Raw genomic sequence first — 25156 nt, 5'->3', positions numbered from 1 at the left:
AAGTTGCCTACTTCACACAGTCCCAACACTTGGCCAAATTTTTTCAATGAATTTATGTTCAACAGACTGACTTTGGGTGACGATAACTTTCGGCTACGACATCTCTATACTGAAACAATGGGTTTTCTGGACTCGTTGCCATGATTTGTACAAGCTCACAAAAGTACAGATTAAAATGATAAGTGGTTAGTAAGATATTACTCTCCAAAATTTCCTACTTCACATTGTCCCAACACAGCCAAGTTTTTTTCAATAAATTTATGATCAACAAACTGACTTTGGGTGACCATAACTCTTCTATAGAAAGGCTCTATACTAAACCGCTGGGTGTTCTGGACTCCCCGACATGATTTCTACAAGCTCAAAAAATTTCAGGTAAAAAGGACAAGGGGTACGTGAGATATGACTCTCCAAAGTTGCCTACTTCACACAGTCCCAACACTTAGCCAAATTTTTTCAATGAATTTATGTTCAACAGACTGACTTTGGGTGACGATAACTTTCGGCTACGACATCTCTATACTGAAACAATGAGTTTTCTGGACTCGTTGCCATGATTTGTACAAGCTCACAAAAGTTCAGATTAAAATGATAAGTGGTTAGTAAGATATTACTCTCCAAAATTTCCTACTTCACATTGTCCCAACACAGCCAAGTTTTTTTCAATAAATTTATGATCAACAGACTGACTTTGGGTGACCATAAATCTTCTCTAAAAAGGCTCTATACTGAACCGCTGGGTGTTCTGGACTCCCCGACATGATTTGTATAAGCTCAAAAAATTTCATGTAAAAAGAACAAGTGGTACGTGAGATATGACTCTCCAAAGTTGCCTACTTCACACAGTCCCAACACTTGGCCAAATTTTTTCAATGAATTTATGTTCAACAGACTGACTTTGGGTGACGATAACTTTCGGCTACGACATCTCTATACTGAAACAATGAGTTTTCTGGACTCGTTGCCATGATTTGTACAAGCTCACAAAAGTTCAGATTAAAATGATAAGTGGTTAGTAAGATATTACTCTCCAAAATTTCCTACTTCACATTGTCCCAACACAGCCAAGTTTTTTTCAATAAATTTATGATCAACAAACTGACTTTGGGTGACCATAACTCTTCTATAGAAAGGCTCTATACTAAACCGCTGGGTGTTCTGGACTCCCCGACATGATTTCTACAAGCTCAAAAAATTTCATGTAAAAAGGACAAGTGGTACGTGAGATATGACTCTCCAAAGTTGCCTACTTCACATAGTCCCAACACTTAGCCAAATTTTTTCAATGAATTTATGTTCAACAGACTGACTTTGGGTGACGATAACTTTTGTCTACGACATCTGTATACTGAAACAATGGGTTTTCTGGACTCGTTGCCATGATTTGTACAAGCTCACAAAAGTTCAGATTAAAATGATAAGTGGTTAGTAAGATATTACTCTCCAAAATTTCCTACTTCACATTGTCCCAACACAGCCAAGTTTTTTTCAATAAATTTATGATCAACAGACTGACTTTGGGTGACCATAACTCTTCTCTAAAAAGGCTCTATACTGAACCGCTGGGTGTTCTGGACTCCCTGACATGATTTATTTTTTACATAAAATAGTCTTATATTATTTTATTAATTGCTAAACTATAAAAATTCATTTAATTTTTGGATATGTCAATCAATAGTATTGATAAACATGCATTTTTACCTCTTGGTGTGTCATATTTGATGGTTAGTTATGAGGTTTTTGTGTGTTTGATGGTCTATTTGAGCTTATATTCGTTTATGGTCAAGAACTTGTTACTTGCTTGTGTTTGAACGAATTTTCAGAAATAATGAAGCGGAATTTGGAAGAATTGGCTGAACTACAAGTTGTAGTTCGTCTCGAGAGAAGTTCGTGAGCGCAAACGGATCATAAATCGGAGTTCGGACGACAGAGAATGAGCCAAAACAAAATCACTGCGCAAAGCTGTCAGGAGTTCTGTTTTGTCACGCGGGCCAGCCATGCGGCCGCGCGAGTCGCCGTATTTCCGCCCAAAATTCGTTTTTTTTGCGATTTTGGGTATTTTTTAGAGCTACAAGACCTAGGGCATATAAATACTCCCCAAGAACTTATTCTCTGCAACTTTTTATCATCTTTTATCAGTATTTTACTTTTCCTGAGAGCTGAGAGAGACGGAAGAACGGAGCGAGAGCAAGAACTGAAGATTCTCAATTCTACTACGGTTTTTCTTGTGGATGTTTATTTGTTTTACTGAGAATTGTATTCTAGTTCATATGTCTATGTGTGGCTAGAATCCCTTTTTTTCCCAGGGTTTAGGGAGTAAACATGGTTTGAATTTCTGACTGTTTGATTCAATTAATTGGATTGTTATTCCTTTCTATGTTCTTGTTTTAATTGTTTGCTTTATTGATTGGCCACCAATTTAGCATAATCATAGGTTTTAATTTGAGATCGGGAGATGATAATTATTACCTGAACTAAGAACATAGAACACATTTATTTTAATTCTAAAGGGAATTGATAACTGTGAGGGTGTTAATCCTAGGAACTTTTAGGAGTTACATGTTAGAAGTGCGATCCAGGGATGGTAGCCTTGCATGTAATCAACGGTTTGTATGCCACGGGAGTGGGTATGAACTAGCTTTGAGATTGCCTTAGGAATCGTCTTATTAATTGAATTGAACATGTTAGTTAGGAGAATCTGTTAAAACCTTTGCCTTGGGAAATCTTCTCTTATCTGTTTCTCTGTTTCACAGCTTGATTTATTTTGTTACCAGTATTTATTAATTTTTTTAGTTTTAAAAACAAAACTCTTAATTTCGTTTGTCCAGATAGAGTAGAATAATTTAGGATAGGAATTGGTTAATTCAGTCTCTGTGGAATACGACCTTGCTTGCTACTGTACACAATTGCACCCGTACACTTGCGGCGTGTTAAATAAAATAGCGAACAAGTATTAATAAAAAATGATTAGAATAATATATTAAAAAAAATTCTATAATATTTTTACAAATATTTTTTAAAGTTTAAAATAAAAATATTAATCATTTTCATTTTTTTTAAATAATAAGGTTTTTTTAAAGTAAAAGATTCTTATATTTATTTATTAAATGCTAAATTAAACAATTAATTTTATTTTGGATATTTCAATTAATAGTATTAGTAGAAAATGTATTATTTAAAATATAATATTAATAAATTTTTCTGTAATATTTTTCAAATTTTATTATTTAAATTCTTAAGATTATAAAGTTATAATATTATTTAATTTAATGTAAAATTATTTAATTTTTTAAAATAATAAGTTTAATGGCATTAAATTTTCACTACATTTTTTAACCGTTAATAAACTACAGATTTAGATATTGTAGTCAAAACTCGCACATACTCTACACTTTGACTACAATCGTAGTAACAAACAATCTATTATACACTACGATTTTAAAAGCAAATGTAGACAAAAGTGAAGATACCTGCCATATACTACGCTCTAGAAAACTACTGTAGTCAAAACTTTATACACAACAAAGACATACACTACGGTAGTTCATAAACTGTAGAGACAAATTTCAAAAACATGCTCATACACTACGGATTTATGGGAATCGTAGTAATAGACTACTATAAACTACAGTTTTTACTATATTTTGTTCTCCAGCGTAGTCTAAAATTAAAAAATGGCGCTCATACACTATAGTTCACCAAAAAAAGCGTAGTCTATACGAATACACTACGTTTTTCTATAAAACCGTAGTTATTAGGGTGTAGAGATAGCCTAAATTTGTAGTAGTGAGAAACCCTAAAAACCCTAGAAATTCGGTTTTTCTTTCGGCCATATCTCCTTCGTTATTGGTCATTTTGGATTGATTCTCGTCTCCCAGGAAACCTTATTACACGGCCATATCTCCTATACTTCCTATACTTCCATTTCCTGAAATAAATCCGCCTATTTACTCCTCAGATTCTCCTTCATCTCCCTCCAGTTCTAGCTCTTCATCAGATTCTTCTCCCCCTCTCTCTCCTCCACCACTTCCTCCTCCACCACCTCCTTCATCACCTCCTCCATCACCATCTCTCCCCTCCCTTAGTCCAGACCCCTCTGGTCCTTCTACCTCCACTACCTTGCCTGCACCTTCCACCTCCAATACATATTCCATGGTTACCAGGGCTAAGAACAAGATTTTCAAACCTAAGTCTTATCTGGCACAGCAGGACACTCAACATGAGGCTTTATTTGCAATTGTGGATTCTCAAAATGAAGCTTTATTAATAATGAGTGGCAAGAATATGCATTCTCTTCTTATCACTGATGATGAAGCTTTGTCGATCTTGGATGGTTTGAGGCAATGAGGAAAGAATTAGAAGCTTTTAATATCAAAGGTACTTGGGTTCGCATACTTCCCTTCCCTGATTACAAGGTCATCTCAAACAAATGGGTTTTTCGGGTCAAAACTCTATCTAATCTAGATATTGACAGGTTAAAAGCTCGATTGGTTGCTCGCGGGTTTGAACAACTTGCTGGGGTTGACTTCAATGAAGTTTTTAGTCCTGTGATAAAATTTTCTACCATCGTGTTGGAACGTGGTTGGAACATCACTATACGTTCCCCATCACATATGGGTTCTAAAGGCAAAAGAATCAAGACATTCTGGCTTGTAACGAAGGAAAGGTGCGCATAAAATCCGATTATCGTTCAAATGCAATTCTGAACCGCACGATCTTCAAACACGATGCACTCGGGATCGTGCGGATCGGCCCAACTATAGTCGTAGTCCTCTGAGTTAACTTAAAATCAGTGTTGGCTTGACATGAATCCGACCCATAACGAATGAGTTATGGCCAAAATAGTGGACGTCTATCGGAAAACGGAGCCCAATGTGCCACTTGGGATTTCGTTGTCTTAGCCCCGTTTCTTGCGAAATAATGTTTCAGCCATATCTCACTCGTTACTTATCGGATTGCAGGGATTCACGCGTCTGTGGAAAGCTTATTCCGAAGCCTACGGCCCGGTGTGGTCAAAATTGACGTCCGACTGCCGCACAAAAAAATGGGCAAGAAACGCGATATAGCCCTTGATGGAAACGCAGATCCCCACTGTTTTGGCCGTATCTTATTCGTTACTCGACAAATTGGGACAATTCTCACGCTGTTGGAAAGCTAAATCAGAGGCCCACAATAATCCCAATCGGCCCACACCACATTTCTAGTCCGTAGAAAAATTGTCAGGATAGTTTGACAGGTAATCCACGCACCGAGCGATCATGCCCTCCCGGCCTGAAGCGGGACGTGGTTGGAACATCACTGTACGTTCCCCATCACATATGGATTCCAAAGGTGAAAGAATCAAGGCATTCCGACTTGTAACGAAGGAAAGTTGCACATAAAATTGGATTCATCGTTCGGATGCAGTTCTGAACCGCACGATCGTCAAACACGATGCACTCGGGATCGTGCGGATCTGCCCGACCATAGTCGTAGATCTCTGAGTTAGCTTAAAATCATCGTTGATTTGACATGAATCCGACCCATAACGAATGGGTGGAAAATCTTTAATTCGATACATGAAATGTATAAATAAATTTAAAATGAACAAGTTATGATTGTTTAAAATATCTATATGTTGTTTATTTTATTTATTTATATTTTAGTTTTTTAATTAATTTCTTGAAAGTTAATAGTACTAACACACATAAACATCTTTTTTTAACAATTTTCTATTCTTTTTCTATTCATCATTTTTGTATATATGAAAATTTGATTTTACATTGAAAATTGGTTAAACTGAATAATTATTTGATTAAATCAATAAATATAATAAAATTATAAGTTAATAAGTCAATGAAAGTAATTATGAGCATTTAAATTTTAAAAATAAAGAGTAGTAAAATTTTTTTTAGGCAAGTAGTGATTAATTACTTAGTATTTATTTTTTCAAAATACGTAAAAAATCAGTGAAATTTAAATTAAGAAAAGAAGATTAAGTTTATTTACATAATTTTTTTAAAATTATTTTATTATTATTATTTTCTAAGTTTTAATTTTAATATTAATTTATAATATTATTTTATAAAAATTATAAGAGAAATAAATGAATGTGTAATTAAATTTTTTTCCTAGAACTTAATGGGCTGCCCATCAGCCCAAAATAGCCCAACAACTCTTGAATAAAATGGGCCAGACGGAGTTGAGTGAAACGGGTCGGACCGGTATTCGAACCAGGCAGACTGGGTCCGACCGGTTGAACTGGCGATCTGACCGGCCGGTCCGATCGAATCAGGCCGGCTCGCAAGTTGACTGGTCCGATTGAATCGGCCGGTCCAAATTTACTGAGCCAGACCGGATTTCTTGACTGAACCGGCTGATTTTGCTTTAAAAAACCCAAAATTCTGAAATTTGTAGCCCACTTCCACTCCCACATTATTCAAATCCCAAAATCCCCAACGAATTCCTCCACATTTTCAGTGCTTCTCAATTACTTCTTCCCTCTCTTTCGCGACAAGAATTATGCACAAGAATTAACATAATGGAGATGCTTTCGTCGCGAATCAACCAATTGTACTAGAAGAAGAGCAGCGGCGGAGAGGGAAGAATGGTCGGGGGATCGCAGATGTCGTCATGGAAGGAGCGGGAAAACAACAAGTGCCGGGAGCGGCGGCGGAGGGCCATGGCGGTGAAGATATTCGCCGGCCTCCGCCTCTACGGCTCTCTGCCACTAGCCCGGCTGGACAGCCGAGCCCGACGGGACCACCTATCGCAAGGTCATTTTCTCAATTACCCGATTTTCGATCAAATTCACAATGTGTTAATATTGATAACTAGCTTTTCCTCCCTTTGTTGACCATGATATTTGCAGCATCAAATTATATTCTGTTATGTGATAAAAGTAAAATATGAGCAAGCAAATGAGTGAAAACCCATTGAAGCTGGAGGGGCGGAAAATGAAAACCGTGAAGAAGACGCCCGGACATTATCAGATTTTGTTCCACTGAAGCCAGGTCTCAAGCACATTTGCAGGGGCATCCTTCATCAACATTAGGGGTGCAACGCCCAGGAACTTTGCCTCATTCTGGACAATCAATTAACTCGACTGAAGGGAAGGTGCCTGGTAATCTGGGTGGTCTCCCTAAGAGCTTTGAATCCCTTTATGGTAATCAAGGACCTTCCCTAAATACTCTTGGTGAGGCACGTGAGACTATGGGAAAACCTCCATTTGAAAGTCAGTATGGTTCCCAACATCTTGTTAGGCCAATGTCGAGTGATCAGATGTCAGGCTCTGGTGAATGGCACCCTCTCATCAAATCTCATTCCGACGAGCCAAATTATGTGAAAATGAATGGGGGTGCAGCTCCTGACCCCTCTACGTTTGGCTCTAGAGATGAAAATTCAAATCACATGCCCAAGGAGCATTTAAATCCTTTTCCCAGGGAGGTAACTCGCACTTTTGACCAAGGTAAATTATTGAAACGATATTCAAATTGTGTTTCCTTTGTAATATTCAGGTTGTTTTATTTTTGCTCTTCTATGAGATGATCCTCCATTTCTTCAAATGCAGCGCCAAGGTTGCTTCATAAACCTCGCCATGGGCATGGTTATGATGCTGTATCTAAGTTGGATCCAGGTGCTACAGGCCCGTATTCAAGATTCTTGCCGCATCATCAATCTGGTGGGCATGGGCATGTGGATATATTCTACGGTAGCTGAACTTCGATGCGCTCTGCCTCGCCTCCCCTGCTTTTATGCCCGTGATCCTGCTCCTGATTTCAATGCTAACCAGATTACAATTTCTTCTCTATTGGAGAATGCTCGGAAATGTAACCAGATTACAACTTCTTCTCTATTGGAGAATGCTCGGAAATGTAAAAAACAAATGGGTGATTCGTTTTTGTCTGTTGAGCATCTAGTCTTGGCATTCGCTTCGCTGCTGCAGGAGGGTGCTCGTCTCAGTGGATGTTAATGGTTATCAGGTTTGTAGGGGTCGATAGATGTCTGATGGCGACAATAACATTTTTTGCTACTATTTCTCGCAAACCTTGACAATCGACAAACTATATTGAGGATTGTGATTGATATTTATTATATGGTCCAAAGTAGATATTAAATTACCTCAATATTCCATTTCCAAGTGACAAAACTATTATTAAAAATTACTAGCTGGAGTCCTCATAAAAGATTTTAGTTATGCAATATATGAAATTCATAAGTTGCAAGAGCCAAAAGGTATACAAAAGTACGTCCATTCCCAGTTAGTTCTTAAAGCTTTGATTTTAGCACTGGTGTTCTATACTTGAAGTCAATGCCTCTGGATGTGGAATTGATAGAACATAGTTTTCATAGTTGTTCTATTAAGAATTTTGAGTATAGTTTTGTTGGCCCTACTCTTGCACTATTGGATTGCACTTGTGCGTCGTTCTGTCATCTGGATTCCAATTATACTCATTTTAATGATGTTTCCTTCTTTTTTTTTTTGTTGCTCCTAGCCTCCTGCAAATGTAAGGCTTTCGCATGTCTGAAACATTCATTCTCACACTTGCTCTGATTGCAGACAACACATGTTGCAGCACAGTATGGTCAAACGGCTTTCCTTTGTCACATTGTCGCAGAAGTGGAATGCTGATGTTGATGTTCCTGTAATGATGGAAGAAGCCCATTGCACTGGTACTTGACAAATGTAATCGTAATTTTCTGTTGGCATGTCTTTGTATCCATTATAGACTTTCTTTGATTATATTATAGAGTTTAGCTGAGGAAGCATTAGTTTTGTAGGTAAGCAAGGTTGATGTTTCAATTATGTGAAGCAAGGTTGATGTTTCAATTATGTGATTTATTGGATATATTTTCTGGGGACCATTAGCATTTTTGCTGGTATTAGTATTTTTAATTCTCTTAGGGTGCACCTTTGCTCTGTAATTTTATGGATATGGGCTCCCTGTCTAGTATTTTGATTTGGTCTCCTTTTTCATTTTGTGGCCAAGATATTTATCACTTGTTCACAGCAAGTTTGCCATATCTGCTACTTTTATTCTTCTTTAATGTTCTTTTCAGCAATCAATTCAATAAGATAATGTTAATGTCTTCCTTATAAACCTGGGCCATGTTCATGGTGACTTTTGATAGATCACATGCATTGAGTTATGTTATAGTGTAAGAGAAACTTCAACACTCAATTAAATTGCTATCAGTGTTAAAATGGAGTGTAGCTCGCCAATTGTTCGCTAAATACCATGCTTTTTTTAATATATGCACGAAAGAGCATAAAATAATCCAAATTTGATACACCAAATATATGCTATACTCTGCAATTGGCAAAGATATTTATTTCTTTTTTCTTATTTTTCTAGGAAACTTTATTGAAGTGTAATTATTATTTGTTTATTTTAAATTTAAGTTCATAAGGGAACTATCCTATGTGTTGTCTTTGTTGAAGACTTGCAGCTACTATCTTTGACATTTTATTTCTCTTTCTTGCTTGTTAGTCTTCTTAAGTGGTTTAATTTGCTAATTTCAGTTTGTTAATTTCATTATTGATTGATATGACTGTAGGGCTGCTTACAAGGGATTTGCTGACTGCATTCGCCTTCTGCTATATCTGAATGCTCATAGAATGCAGCAAGATAAAGAAGGTTTGTTGGAATGCTCCACACTTGATGTATTTATTTTTTTGAAAGGTCCACACTGGATGTATAATCATGCTTTCCTTGTCATATTGTTTTTTCTGTATTCATCTTGTCAAGAATGTGTCCGGCTAGCTACTTCAAAAGCATCTGATGTGTACATTATCATCTAGGTTGCACCCTGCTCATTGGGCTGCCATTAGGGGTAACTTAGAAGCATGCACTATTCTGGTTGATGGTAGGGGAGAAAGGAGATTTGATTTGCCGCGATAAAATCATAAACTACTTACATTTTTCCTTGTAGGTACTCTGGAAACTATTTCTCTAGAAAATATATTTTTTTGCTAGAATATATCAGTGTTTTAAAACCTCTTTATTCTATAACTTTTTCCTTATCTTCGAAAGTTGATTCGATCTATATCTCTTTCAATCTGACTAATCTTGACCTACTGATTTTCTTGGATGTGATGTGCAGGGAAATGCTAGAAGGTTGTTTTACAAATGATGGGATAACAACAGCTTTCTCGGAAGACTTTCAAAGCTAGGACTTGCTCCAATTCTTTGGTGTATAATTTTCCTGATGCTTGCAACATATATACATTCAGTTATTATGGGTATATCTCTACCGATCTCGATCATGCATTTCTATGTTAATCCATTTAGTATTTTGACAAAATTTTCCTTGGTTGTCTACGCAGCTTCAAGTCTGCCGAGATTAACAGCTGGCTTTGGTCTTTTTGCCTTGATGGGTGTGTTCTTGGCATCAATAGGTCTAGTTTTCTTTCATAGATGTAGCAGGTAACTCTAGATATTGTACGTGCTTTGTGTTTTTTCTTTTTCTGGTGGGTTTTATGTGCATTATGTATTTTTGTGGAATAGTTCATTTAGCTTGTTTCATATTTATACACGGATCATATTTTAAGATGTCACTACCTGCAACTTATTTTAGTGAATTGAAGTATCCTAGTAGTAGTGGGCATATTTGTTCGCAAATGTTTATATCCATTTACTTTATGGTGTTCAAATAATGTCTAAAAATTCTTTGATATTTAGATGAAAAATGCAGCTATTCCTACAAATCAAATGGGTTGTTTATGTTCTTTGATCTTAATATACATTTTTAATTTTGTGTTGTATTTTTATTTTCTGGTCATTATTATCATGATGTTATCAGTCATTGCGCTGCCAAAACTTACCTAAACATTCCAATCTTTCTAGCCGATTTTATGTAAAAAAATGTTTGTATAATTAATGGATTGCTAGCAAGTCTAACTTTGTGTCTGGCTCTAATTTGCAGCAAGGACCCTGACTTTATCAGAATGAATGTTCTTGATCTAGAAAATATGAAAGATGATGTAAGTATGCTCGGGGAATAGTTTAGTCATTCATTATTTCATATTTGTGGCTCTTACCTTTTCATGTATGTGTAGTTTTTCCTGGTATTGAATTTATTGATTCCGTGTCGGAGCCATTGCTAAAGATCGAAATTAATAATCCTGCTTTGATTAATGGAAATTGATCTCAGCTTTGTGCAACTTGCAAGTTGCAAGGTATTATTTTTCCACCTTGAATTGTTGTTTGTCTCCATCAAAGAGAAAAAAAATTATCCTGCCAACATATTTATATATTTTTTGTACTCCTTCATGAGAAGTTCAAGTTTATTTTTTCATATTGTTAGGCCTCCTCGTGCAAAACATTGTTCCACCTGTTATCATTTTGTCAACATGCACTGCCGCGATAAACAATTCTAGGTGGCTAAATCTTAGGCAAGTATTAAGTTGTTTTTAGTTTTTCCATCGAAATTCGAAATGATACAACTTATATGTTTGACCTCTTCGTGCCAAACATTGTTCCACCTATGATCGTTTTGTCGACGTGCTCTGTCGCGATAAACAATTGTGGGTGGCTAAATCTTAGCCAGGTATTAAGTTGGTTTTAGTTCTTCCATCAAAAGTCGGAAGGTTACAACTTATATATCAGATGCAGATGCATTGCTATAGTATAAAGACCGTTTACTTTGATATGACCATAAAACAAATAAGAGACATGTACATACTCCAAACATTATCGAATCTTATGTCTGAAAACAATATGTAATTGAAGGTATAGAAGATAGAGGCATAGAGCACAGTTAAACTGGAAGGTAGTCTCTTTGTCATAGTCATTCCATTTGCGGCAGTGGTAAAACTATTATTTGCAAAGAAGCAATATGTTCATTACTTTCTCTTTTAGTATCATCAGTCATCAACAGAAATACTTTAAGCCTTTATGAGACTACGCACTTGTTGATCGTAAGGCATTAACAGTATGTCTTCATTCATTGAGTAAAATGTGATGTAAAAACTCTAAAAATGTAGTAGCCCTGATCTAATTTTGCATATAGTAACTATAGTTGATGAAAATCTGTATTAGGAATCTGTTTGGAACTTAAAAACCATTTTTGTGGACGGTGCCGAGTTGAAGGGCCGTCGCTTAAGTTCTGATATTTGTTTGCTTCAGAACTTTGGAAGCCAATTTTCCCAGTTCTGCATCACACGGTCCCAACATGATTTAGTACCTCAAGAATCATCTGTTTCTGGTGGGGCTGGGGCATATGTATTTGTCATCATTTTTGACACTCTACTCTAACATGCATCAACAAAGTAGATTCAAATACGCCCTGCTCCCTACTAATTTACAGTTCGGTTCAACTGAATTTTCTCATCTCTCTCATCATTCTAATGTGGAATTTGCTTACACATGTATGCATTAATTGATCTCTCTGGATATGGGTTCTTTGCATGGAGTGTGCATTAGTAATGATGAACAAGTCATCATATATTATTCGTATTTTCTGCATGGTGTATTGGAAGCTGTTCGTATAAGCTTGGCAGGATATGCCACGAGCATTACATATCATGTATTTGCTGACCGATTCGGGATAATTTGCTTAGATATCAGGATAATTTCCTATTTTGATCTATTTTTACTCATGCAATATGCTTTTTCGTAACACATCAAATTAAGTGTCAGAATGTTGAACAGTAACCACTTGCTTTTTAGTCTTTTGATTGTCATGTATTTTGGTATTGCTCTATTCTCGATTTCTCTAATGCTTGGCTGGTATAAAATACGTTGTTTCTTTGACTATTCGTTATGAGTGTTTAATGTTGTAGGACAGGTCTCTGTTACTGATATATAACTCTATGCTGTTAGCAATTCATTGAATAGCATCTCTTGAGCTAATAATTTAAAAAATTTGTTGTTTTTTGTGTTTTCATCTTTCTCTTGATATTTTGACATTTCATTTGCGTTTTTTGTTTAAAATATTTTGATATTTCATTGATACTAACCATGCGTCAATTAATGCAGATAAAAATATGACTTTTTTTCATCTATCTTTCTTTTTTCAATTTTGTTTTATTCAACGATCTGAGGAAGCCATTAATTGTTTTTTGCTATTGTTCTAGTCTTCTAGATATCTTTGCAACTATGCCATGCTGTCAGCCTAAAAAATTTATTAAACATGATGGTTATTGATAGTTACACACATCCATTTTTCATATAATTTAATAAAATGCTTGCTTCTCTTTCATTTTTTTTGCTTCAATTGGATAATTTATATATGTACCATCTTCTTAGGCTGTTTATAGCTGGATGCTACATGTACTTGTTGCAGAGAGATTTTATCATAGAATGTCGAAAGCGAGCGTGTAGCTGCTTTGTTTATTATCTCTTTAGTGTTAGCATAGTATGTTTTAATTAAGTATAAGTTTGGGCTGCTAGTTCTTGTATTGGGCTTAGCAAGCCCACTTATAGTTAAGCTTCTCTTGGAAGCTACTATTGACTTCCCCTAGAAGTCAAGCTAGGAAATAAAAGAAGTCTCTCTCCTTCAGAGGGGGACTTGTCTAGGATCTTTTGGTTGGAAAATCAGTGGCTAATTGCCATTTGGGTAGAGAGAGAGTTCCTCCTCTGTTGTAGTTTGTCTTTTGATTATATAATTCCTCTTAGTTCGGTATTTGTGTTTGTGTTCTCATTACTTCTATCAATTTGGTCCGACCCGCCGGATGCCAAAGACTCGAAGTATAACTCGTGGGGAGACAGACGTCAAAGACGGGGAGATAGATGAAGAGAACGGTGATATTAGGGCTGAATGGGAACAATTGCTCCCTAAAATCGAGATGATTGAAGAAAGGAAGATATGGCAAAACTTGGACAGATGATGACCCGACTACTGTGGGAAAAAGAGCTAGATGTTGTGGAAGAGCGGACGAGCTGTACTGAGAATCGACAGCGCGCAGACGTGACTATGTTTGTCGAGCATGGGGCAGGCAGCAGATCTACGAATTATGGGGTCGACCCACACAAAGGTCTGAACCCGAATGTGTCTGTAGCTCCGAACGGGGCATCGTCGAGTAGGGGTATGAATAAAATGGCTTGGAGTGGAGAGCCACAGGCTGCCTCAATGGTGAATCTCACGCACGAACGTCAACCTCAATCAAATCCTGCACAAGAGTTTGGAGAGCAACGTCAAGACTGGGGTATTAAAAATCCGGGCATCAACCGGCCCAACGGGCGACTGAACGGAGCTATTCCACCTCCACCAGGTTTAGAAAACTATGTGTTTGGTTCGAATGGGACCACACCAGGATTTAATTTTTCGGGGATAATGCCTCAAAAAATCCCAACTTCTCATGAGACGTTCATGGCACCAACCCGCATCAATCTACCCATGTTTGATGGGAGCAATCCTGAAGGTTGGATACCTAGAGCTGAGCAATATTTTACTCTCCATGGCACTGCTGAAGTGAGTAAAGTGGAAGTGGCGCTTATTGCAATGGAAGGGGATGCCCTTCACTGGTATCATCAGCTCACATGATCCCGATTGCCATATTTAACATGGAGCCAATTAAAGACTGTATGGCTAATGCATTTGAATCCCTGATGTACACCTCTCAAACAGGAACAGTAAGTGAATATGTCAGCTCTTTTATTTCATATCTAGTGCATGTTACTGGCCTCGCTGAAAACTATTGTCTTGGAATGTTTTTACATGGGTTACGTGATGAAATACGTTTGCGTATACGCTCACGACTTCCAAAGATTTATTTGAAACCATATATATAGCTAAAGAAGTGGAGAGAGAGATTGGTGCTCTTCGAGGATATGAACACACTAAGATTTCAACTCTTGTCAGAAATAATGCGATGGGAGGTGGTAATTGGAGTTGGTACTCGTCATCAAATCTGCAAAATAATCAGAACATTCAAAGAAATAGTTCGGGAACGGTAAGCGGTAGCTTGGGGATGGGGAATCGAAATCAACCTACTTCCCAAAGTTATAGCTCCGTCGGGTCTAGTTACAATCAGCCACGTAGCAGATCGATTGGCCACAAACGATGAAGATAAGAGGAACTGTTTCAAATCAAGAGTTGCTTGTTATGGTGGATAGTGGAGCAAGCAACTGCTTCATATCCCGCAACATGGCCACCAAGCTTGCGCTTTCAATTGACACTAGTCAAAGCTGTGCAGTGCGTCTTGGTGATGGTCGTAAGGCCGCTATCATTGGGGTGTGCCGAGAGTTGTCACTCGAATTAGGAGGTGAAAAGTTCGACCCGGAATGTTGTCTTTGACTTGGGAAATGTTGACTTGATCTTTGGCATCTCATGGCTAGCTACCCTTGGAGAAGTACAAGCTGATTGGAGTAAGATGACAATGCGGTTCCACCGTAACGGCAAAATTCTTACTCTTCGCGGCGAGTTGGGCCTCGTTTGTCGTGCCTTGTCATTAGCCCGAATTTGTAAAGTGCGACAAATAGAGGCAAGTTGGCTAGTATGGGTTAGAAATACACAGCACGAAATTAAGTTTTCTAAGCTCGAATCATCAATTAATGGCAAAGATGCCGATGACTATCTACGACAAAAAATGGAGAAGGAATTCCCTCAGGTTATGCAGCCACCGGTGGGACTTCCCCCTTACAGGAGCGTTGATTATCATATTCCTTTTAAGTAGGGAGCTCCTCCAGTTTCAGTATGACTTTATTGATACAGTCATGCTGCCAAAGATGAAATGGAGAGATTGGTGCAAGAGATGATAGAGGCTGGAATTATACAGCCCAGTTCGAGTCCTTACTCAAGCCCAGTGCTATTGGTTCGAAAAAAAGATGGAAGTTAGCATTTTTGTGTTGACTATAGAGAGTTTAACAAGCAAACTATGCCAGACAAGTACCCAATTCCAGTTATTCAGGAGATGCTAGACGAATTACATGGTGCTTGATGGTTTTCGAAGCTTGATCTACCATCTGGATACCACCAGATTTGAGTTGCTTCAGAAGATATTGCTAAGACTGCGTTCAGGACTCTTTCTGGTCATTATCTCCCTAAGTTTGTCCTAGTTTTCTTTGATGATATTCTTATGTACAACGGTGATTAACAGGACCATGTGCAACACTTATGCACAATTATGTCCCTATAGCGTGAGCACGCGTATGTGGATAATCCAAAGAAGTGTGCTTGGGGCCAAATTGTGGTGGAATATTTGGGTCATATTTTGTCATTTGAAGGGGTTCAGATGGATCAAGGGAAGGTTTCAGCAATCTTTTGATGGCCTGTGCCCCCCTCATCAGTGAAGAGTGTTCGTGGATTCTTGGGGCTAACCGGCCACTACTGCCGATTCATTCAAAATTACGGTTAAATTGCTCGCCCTCTAACTGGTTGCTTCAAAAGGATAGAGTAACCAATTTCAGTTGGACACCCACAGCCCAATCACAATCAGCTTTCAGAAAGCTGTGACCACAGCCCCGGTATTAGCTACTCCTGATTTTTTCAAACCTTTTGTCATAGAGTGTGATGCATCGGGACTAATGGCACTTGTCCTAGCAGGTCAACATTGGCGGCCTTATTTAGTGGGCCTTATTTAGTGGGACAGAGATTTATCGTGCGAACATATCAATGTAGTTTTTGTTTTTTATTGGGACAACCAGTTTCAACACCAACACAACAATTTTGGGTGGCTAAATTATTGGGTTTTGATTTTCAAATCGATATAAGGCAGGGGTGGCTAACCGTGTTGCTGGTGCCTTGTCTCGAAGTTATGAAGAGATAAAGTGTGCAACTGTATCGATACCTCCGTGGATGGGGTGGACGGTGATTTGTGAAGAGACTCGAAAGGATGAGAAGTTGGCAGTTATTCGGTCAAAATTGGTCGTGGGATTATCAGACTATCCAGCGTACTCCATTATTAATGATGTCTTGTATTTTCAGGGTCGCTTGGTGCTAGACAAGAATTCAGTATTCATTCCTCGCTTGTTGGCTGAGTTCCATGCTTCACCGCAAGGGGGACATATCGGCGACTCGCTTCAAATGTATATTGGGTTGGCATGATGAAGAATGTGACAAACTTTCTGGCTGAGTGCTTAATCTATCAAAAGCAAAAGTATGAAGCACATGCTCCAGGAGGCTTACTACAACCTTTGCCCATTCCAACACGAATTTGGGAGGATGTCAGTATGGATTTCATTGAGGGATTGCCACGATCGGGACCCTATGATTGTATTTTGGTGGCGGTGGATCGTTTATGCAAATATGCACATTTCTTGGGTTTGCGACACCCATTTACTGTGCGCGATGTAGTATCTGTTTTTGTGAGGGAGATTGTTCGGCTCCATGGAGTTCCATTATCTATTGTGTCGGACCGGGATAAAGTTTTCTTGAGTGGATTTTGGCCTGAATCATTTAAGGCTATGAGAACTAAATTGAGCATGAGTTCAGCTTACCATCCGGAGACAGATGGGCAAACAGAGCTAGTAAACCGTGGCGTTGAAATTTATTTGAGTATTGTTATAATACTAGTTTTCATTCATCAGCGGGCAATGTTTTAAAAAACGAAAAAAAACGCCACTTATATGCCGTTTCAAGCGGGGCGGCAGGATACCGTTCCTCATGCGCCGTTTACCCCCTCCCTCCTGAACGTACGCCTCCACCTCGCCGAGGCGGTGTGAGGCGCTGCAAGGCGCTGCGTCAAACCCTAGTTAGGTTTTCTGATTTTCTGAACTTAATTGGACTGGGCTTCAGGGCATTAGGTGCAAAAATAGATGGGCTTAGTTAAATTGAACCCTAATTTAAATGGGCTTTTATAATTTAAGTGTAATTAACATATTAAAATTAAAATAAAAGGTCAGAAGGTTTTAAAAATTGAAAAACCCAGCGGCAACTAGCGTCAACTCTCTGCGCTCCTCTCCTTTTCATGTATGCGACTTTAATTTGAGATTTTAAACACTTAATAGCAGCTATGAACTTATGTATTTTGAATTATTTGCTATGTTTTTATGTATTTTGGAATATTTGCTATGTCTTTATGTGTTTTATAACATTAGGTATAATTTATGTGTTTTGTTACGAATTCCGTTTTTTATTCCGCCTCACTCCGTTTCAAAACTTACGCCTTGTGAGGCGGAAGAAAAATGTTTCACCTTACAAAACGTACTTTAAATATTGTCAGTGACTCAGCGGGTTCGACACTTTTTGAAGTTGTATATGGGCGCCCTCCGCCTAAGCTTGGGAGTTTCTTACCATCTGAGATAAGAGTCAGGGCAGTGGTTGATGAGTTAACAACCAGGGATGATGTTCTTCGTCATCTCAAGGAACATCTTGAGCGTGCTCAACAACGTACGATTCATGCTGCCAATAAGTGTCGCAGAGATGTGCAGTTTGCAGTGGGCCAAAAAGTCTTTCTCAAGCTTCGACCACATCGACAATCCTCTTTATTTTGGTCAGGGAGTGTAAAGTTAGCTGCAAAATTTTATGGACCTTTTGAAATTCTGAAAAGGATTGGTCCTGTTGCTTATCGGCTACTACTTCCAGCTTCTTCGTGGTTACATCCTGTTTTTCACGTCTCGCAACTTAAGACGATGGTGGGCAATCATTCAGTAGAAACCGAGTTGCCCAAATAATTGAGGCAGTCTGATCCCGAATTTGTTCCTGAATGGATTTTGCATGACCGTTGGATTTGGCAAGGAGATGAGCGTGTCCATCAATTATTGGTGCAATGGAAGGATAAGAGATCAACGAGGCAACTTGGGTGGGAGAGGATGAGTTCAGTGGGCAATTTCCAGAATTCAGCCTTGAGGACAAGGCTGTTTGGAAGGAGGGAGGAGTTGTTGCAGAGAGATTTTATCGTAAAAGGTCGAAAGCGAGCGTGTAGCTGCTTTGTTTATTATCTTTTTAGTGTTAGCTTAGTATGTTTTGATTAAGTATAAGTTTGGGCTGCTAGTTCCTGCATGGGCTTAGCAAGCCCACTTTATAGTTAAGCTTCTCTTGGAAGCTACTATTGACTTCCCCTAGAAGTCAAGCTAGGAAATAAAAGAAGTCTCTCCTTTGGAGGAGGACTTGTCTAGGATCTTTTGGCTGGAAAATCAGTGGCTAATTGTCATTTGAGCATAGAGAGTTCCTCCTCTGTTGTAGTTTGTCTTTTGATTATCTATATAATTCTTCTTAGCTCGGTTGTGTTTGTGTTCTCTTTACTTCTATCAGAACTATTACGGGGCCTGATATCAAGGAGCAATTATGAGTCTATTATTGAGGAACAAGGCAACTAGGCTGCACGCTGCATGCTGCAAATGCCAAAGATAGAGGCAATAAGAAAAGCCAAGAAGATGCAGGTTTTATCATTCGGAAACTAAAGAAGGAGATATCAGCCCTTAGTATTAGAAACTGCTATCTTCTATCTTCAGTTTCATGAGTTTGATACATATATGAGGTGCATCCATTTTCTTGTATTCAAATCAGTACTATCAGTTGATATCTTGGAATCTGGATTCGTAAGTTCTTCCCATGGTGTTACTGAGGATAAAGGACAAGAATTCAGATAACTCTGGAGGCAATGCTGCTAATAAATGTGACATTGTAGATGAAACAGAGTTTAGGGTTCACTTGATCAAATAGGACTTGATAGCTTTAACTTACATGAACAGTCATCTGGTACCGCTTCTGTAAGCATCTATATGCAAAGCGGAGATGCTTTGGATGAGAAATCAGACGACGCAGAACTTGGTGATTTCTTTTTGGAAGGCAGTTCATTGGATCAAGTCTTACCTCATGAGATATTGGAAGAACAAAAGAGAGAAACTGTGAGAACTTTGTAGCGACAAAAATTTAGAGAAAATGGAAGCGATTTGGGAGAAGGTAATAATAAATTGTGCTCCTATTTAGTCCCACCCTTTTGTTTCAACCTATTTGTAGCTATTTATCTCCCTTCAAATTGACTAACTGTTGCTTCAATATGTCGTATGGCTTAATTCAAGTTGTATTACCATAGGGAGATCCAAAAAGGATTCCAAAGGCTGTCCTTCACCAACTTTGCCAAAGATCAGGGTGGATGCACCAAAATATGATAAAAGTTCTTGGTACAGGGAGCAGTTCTGGTTACTCTATCAGTGTGCTGCAGACAGCTAGAGGGAGGGGTAAAAGTAGAATAGCTGGAGGGTTGACGACAGTTCAGCTTCCACATCTGGATGAAATTCTGAATACACCAGAGGTACACACTTATCTGCTATTGTGAATTGTGATTAGTTGAAGAGTTAATGCTAAACAACCACACTCAAGAACTAATACCTTCCAGCAGTTTACTGTATAAGATAACATATGACTCTTTGCTTATCAAATTCATATTGAATAGAGTACTTTCAACATCATCTCTGTGGGGAAACAAATGCATACTTACAAGAATTGCTAGAGAAATAATTAGAGATTTTCCTTGATCTCTGATAGACCGTGGCACTTCTGTTTTCTTTTCTTTTTCTTTTTAATTGAATCAGTTATTTATTCTATAGGCATATCATAGTTGGAGTTGTTTATGTGGAATAATAGTATTGTTCAGGGACAGTTATTGTTGTAGGCCTCGGTGAGGAGTTTTCCGATATTTTCTTTTGTTTATAATATTTTCGTTCAGTTCTCGTTCCCTCCACCTTTACTCTATCAATCTCTTAATAGAGAATAAATTTCAATTAGTTATTTGTTCTTTAGAAGGATTAGGATTTTGATCTTATCCTGAAGACTGGATCTTGGTGATAATATAAGAGCAATATAATGCAAGTGTTGGATTAAAAAATTGTTTTTATAGCAACCTAAGTTGAAGTTTTTAGATTCAGTAAGTGATAAACCTCTAAGTTGACTAGTTTGAAGCTGAACCTGGTCATATTAGAATATATCGTGCAATTGCAAAGTTAGCTTGAATATATCATAGACGTTCACAACATTAAGAACTTGATTAGGTGCCTAGCTTCTTCCATTGCAAAGTTTGTTTCTGGGTTATCTTTGGTTTGAGAATGAAGAGGATTTTTACTTTCGGGATTGGGAATGTTGGGTTTGGGAATCACTTTAAAATAGTAAGGATATATGTTTGTTTATGGCAGTATGATTTTCATTGTGACCAAATATACACATTTAACCAAATAATATCATTTGTTGTGAAGAATGTCAAGAATAAATCGGTATGAGTATAGTTTCATATCGATAAATACAAAACATTTTCAATTATGCCCCGCGTCCAATTGCTAAGGATGAGTTTTTCACGCCTAATGTTAAACACAATATGCACACTGTATACCTTACCAAAATCGTCATATCTTAGGGTTTAATGTTTAGGGTTTCCTAGTGAATTAGACTTTGCTCCGACAGACGTGGGAGGGAAGTGCGGGCAGGGTCGGGTCGGGCATGAAATATAATAAAAAGTTTACGAATCAATTGATTTAATCAGAATATTATGTGTATTTAATTAAAATTATTGAGTATTATATACTAATCAGCTGATTAGTTAAAATGTTAAATACAAAATTAAACGAATTCGTCCTTCTATTAATAGAAAATTAGAACGTAGTGCATCAATTATTTTTCCAAATGCAACGTTAGGCATGGTAACATTTTATAACAAAATAAAGAAGTTAATCAATAATACTTCCTCCTTCCATGAAAACTATGGCATTTTGGTTGGGAACAAGTTTTAATGCAATATTTTGTGAATTCTATGTAGTGGAGAAATGGTCCCACCATTATATGAATTGAGTGGTTGACGTTGAATAAGTATGGACTATGGGTCAGGTGTGAATTTTACGTAAATAAGAGGTATTTGTATGGGTAAAAGATAAGAATAAATGTGTGGCGATGTCCTAGAAAAGAAAGTTTCATACTTTCGGTTTACACAAAAAATGCCATAGTTTTGGTGGACGGAAAACTTCGTACAAAATTAATTATAGAAATATACATCTAAATAAAAAGGTTGGAAGTTATAATCAAATATATTTATATAAACAATATTACAATGAATGGTCTTGTTCACTAATGTGTTGGCTCATGTAGTAGTTCCCACCAAGTCCGACCGGGCCTGTTCATGAGGCGAGCAGGAATCATTTTCTATAAATGCCATGTTAGTTAACTTGGTAAGTAATTTCAGTGCTCGATTGGTGCCCAACTCTTTAATAATTTAACCCTACAGTATGTTGTCTCAAAAGTTTATATGCGGACATTCATGGAATCTAGATAAGCATAATTATTCTCCTAATAGGTATAATCATGCTAATAGAAATTACCCTATTGTGAACAGGTCAAGTCCAACTCGCATCCATCTCACAACTCGTGTATCTTGTAGGCTTGCTTAATGGTTGAGTGAAGTAACTTAAGGCCTAGAAATTGATATGGATGATTAACTTAATTAATGATTGACTACTATATTGAACTTGTTTTGTTTGAATATGTCTAGAGTAACAATAGCAACTGGAGTTATTCAAAAAAAAAGCAACTAGAGGAAGATCCTGTATGGTACATGGATTAACAGAACCGATTAAGCTAGGAAATGGAAAAATATGGATTCCATTAAGGTGGTTGATGGCTAAAGCAATTATGTGCACTAAATTGTTACATGCATGTCAATTACCTTTCTATAAGTGTCTACTATGCTGCATATTAAGTACTTGAACAATTGCATGTCGCGATTTATATTTTGAATAATGCATGGTAAGAAATTTGAGTTGCATATCACTATTAGGGTTTGAGAAACTGTATTTCAACTTTAACAATCAACCCACAATTAGGTAGACCTAGAATGAGGGTTTAGAATAATCTATGGTTACAGTATCATGGGTGTGTCAGTATACTATAAAAATCTCATATTGTTCCTTTCACAAATATGCAGTATAAGTTAAAAATTCTATTTAATATCTTGGATCATATTTATCCTATTCGTTTACTTTTCAAAATCTACTTATGAATTATAATTATTTATATCTCATAGTTAATTAGTTATATAACATAAATGTGACTTATTTTAGAACTATAATTATTGATATATAAATATAACTATATACCTCATACTTGTATACCTATAGTATATTATAATTAACAATATTGTTATTATAGTCTCATTATAACTAACTATATTGATATCAATATACATGAAAATATACATTAATATTATTTTATTAAAATAAAAAAAAATACATATGTAGTTATTGAATGTTTAAAGTGTATGTCGAACATAAGTATTTTTCACTTTGTATTAATAATATAGATTATATAATATATAAATTAAAGCTCAATTGGCAGCCATGGATTCTTGCGCATGTTAGAAAATTATATCTAGGAAATATATTTAGGAGGAAGGGCTTGAGGGTGGGTCGTACTAGGTTCCACCCATTTTGAGAAGTTATATGTGTTGTTCTTACTCAAATATGTGTTTATGTGTTTATTTCGAACCATTGGATGTTGGATCCAAATATGAACGGTATGCATTCTAGAGCATGTTATACCATATCTATGTGAACTATGCAGACTTAAAACGGTTTTCTTTGTGAAAAAAATGAGTTATGTGTTGATTTGAAACCAAGCATGCATTCTGCCCCTTTTTGGCTTTCAAGAGTAGTACCTTGTTCGGTATTTTTCATGACCTTCATTTGCAGTAGAAATTTCTAAATACTAGGCTAGTAGCATTTCGTTTTCACATACTCCATCAACATACAGAGTCTTTTTCATCTGGTACAAATGTACATTCAATGTACATTCTTAAACAATGCATTTCAAGTTGGCTGGTCTAATGGAAGAGACACTAATGTTTCCAACCCTTGGAGTATCCATCAATCGCATACGGCTCCAGAAATCCTATAAACTGCAAACAAACCATCTCAGATTCGTTGGATTTTGCCCAACCACCTCATGACTTAATGCATGAAGAAACAAATTCAAACAGAAAATATACCTTAGTTCCATCTACAGACCATCGTGCGCCATAACCATCATCGTTCCTGATCTCGAAGACGCTTCCATGTGGTCGAACAATATGCATGTTCATCCAGCTACAATGAGCCAGTAGACGGCTGATTGTCTCCACTGTATGCCTATTCTTCTCCATTGTCTCTGCCTAGTTTATTGAGAGACACGAGCTGATGATTCGTATCCAGCACGATTGTCAGGCAGAAACAGTTTAGAAAACATATTATAATTATAATAATAATAAAAAAAACATCAGTAGAGGAAAAGTGAACAAGTATTGACTATATTCAGTCTGTGTATTAAATAAAGACATGATATAATAAGAAAATAAACACCAAAAGCAGAGAAAACAAAATTTAGAATCTTTACGCAGCAGGCTTTACCTACAGGTGCTCTCCTATCTTAGCAGCAGTTTGGCCAGCACTAGATATACGTGAATCCAACCTTGCAAAACTATCAAACAAGCTGCCAACACATTTTTCCGGCTGCATGTAATATGGCAGTTAGCAGCATGCTGCATGCCCTTGTGCCTTCATATAAATTGAATAATAATCTATCAAACCAAGCCATCTAACCTCAGAAAGTGTCTTCCGATGCTTAAAAGTCTTTGAGCAAAAACTTCAGTTTTATGATTGTAGAGTTTCTGATCAATCAGAGAAACATCAATATTAGGGAGATCATCTAAGTGAATAGCATAACACTGAAAACTGCATACATAAATTCTTAAACAAAGACCATAGAAAATCAACTTCAGCAAAAACGGATGGCACTCGAGCTGCTTTTGCTGCATTCAAATGATCATTGGCAATTGGCCATAAGCATCAGTTGCACCACTCCCTTCATATGTATCAATTTCTTCTTCAGTAGAAGGCAAGTATCCAAATAGTGCATTGAATCAAAAGTACCTCACACAGTAATTCGCATGCCTGGTAAAATCCCATCAGATGTCCAAACAGACAGAGACACCCACTCACTAGTCACTTCGAGAAACACAGATAGGGATCAGTTGATGGAGATTTGGAAATTTGGAAAATCTCCCAGTCTCCGTGTCCCATTTTTAGTCTCTTTCAACTGAGCCATATCTACACATCAGAAGCCATGATAAGGACACCAATGTCAATTAGCTTAACCTAAACGAATGGAAACGAAAAACACTGTGAGGTACAGTTTTTCCATTTAAACCATAAATAACCACAGATCGCAAGCAAAACGTAAACAAATTCAGGAAGTCATCACAATCAAATAAATGGAACAAGCAGAATCCACATTCAACACTGAATCTCAAATAAGGTTTCAAGTGTGCCAATATCTC

The 25156-nt window shown here is 37.2% G+C and overlaps 1 protein-coding gene and 1 long non-coding RNA gene across 15 annotated transcripts; one reads left to right on the top strand and one right to left on the bottom strand.

Annotated features, from left to right (window-relative positions):
• The first annotated feature begins 6394 nt into the window (after positions 1-6394).
• On the top strand, positions 6395-20537 carry LOC131015606 (uncharacterized). 14 transcript variants are annotated; one of them, XR_009098589.1, is made up of 11 exons: positions 6406-6755; positions 6851-7447; positions 7550-7961; positions 8540-8665; positions 9538-9617; positions 10084-10222; positions 10307-10406; positions 10906-10963; positions 18086-19767; positions 19887-20119; positions 20261-20537. XR_009098589.1 is itself a non-coding variant. In XM_057944047.1 (3 exons), the coding sequence occupies exons 2-3, from the start codon at positions 7192-7194 to the stop codon at positions 7696-7698; spliced, it is 405 nt and encodes a 134-aa protein (XP_057800030.1). In that variant the 5' UTR covers positions 6406-6755; positions 6851-7191; the 3' UTR covers positions 7699-8064. The 14 variants fall into 14 exon arrangements, 2 of the variants coding, with proteins under 2 accessions (XP_057800030.1, XP_057800031.1); XR_009098588.1 differs by having other exon boundaries at positions 6396-6755; positions 19117-19767; positions 19901-20537; XR_009098587.1 differs by having other exon boundaries at positions 19117-19767; positions 19887-20537.
• Positions 20538-24226: 3689 nt separating this feature from the next.
• Positions 24227-25156, bottom strand: LOC131015605 (uncharacterized). The gene is made up of 3 exons (XR_009098580.1): positions 24750-25156; positions 24420-24487; positions 24227-24297 (listed from the first exon to the last, which is right to left on the bottom strand). It is a non-coding gene; the product is annotated as an uncharacterized LOC131015605 (long non-coding RNA).

The sequence above is a fragment of the Salvia miltiorrhiza genome, chromosome 3 (genome assembly GCF_028751815.1).
Source record: "Salvia miltiorrhiza cultivar Shanhuang (shh) chromosome 3, IMPLAD_Smil_shh, whole genome shotgun sequence".
NCBI lineage: Eukaryota > Viridiplantae > Streptophyta > Magnoliopsida > Lamiales > Lamiaceae > Salvia > Salvia miltiorrhiza.
Note: the sequence above shows the minus strand (reverse complement) of the source record. Positions and strands in the feature narration are given on the sequence as shown.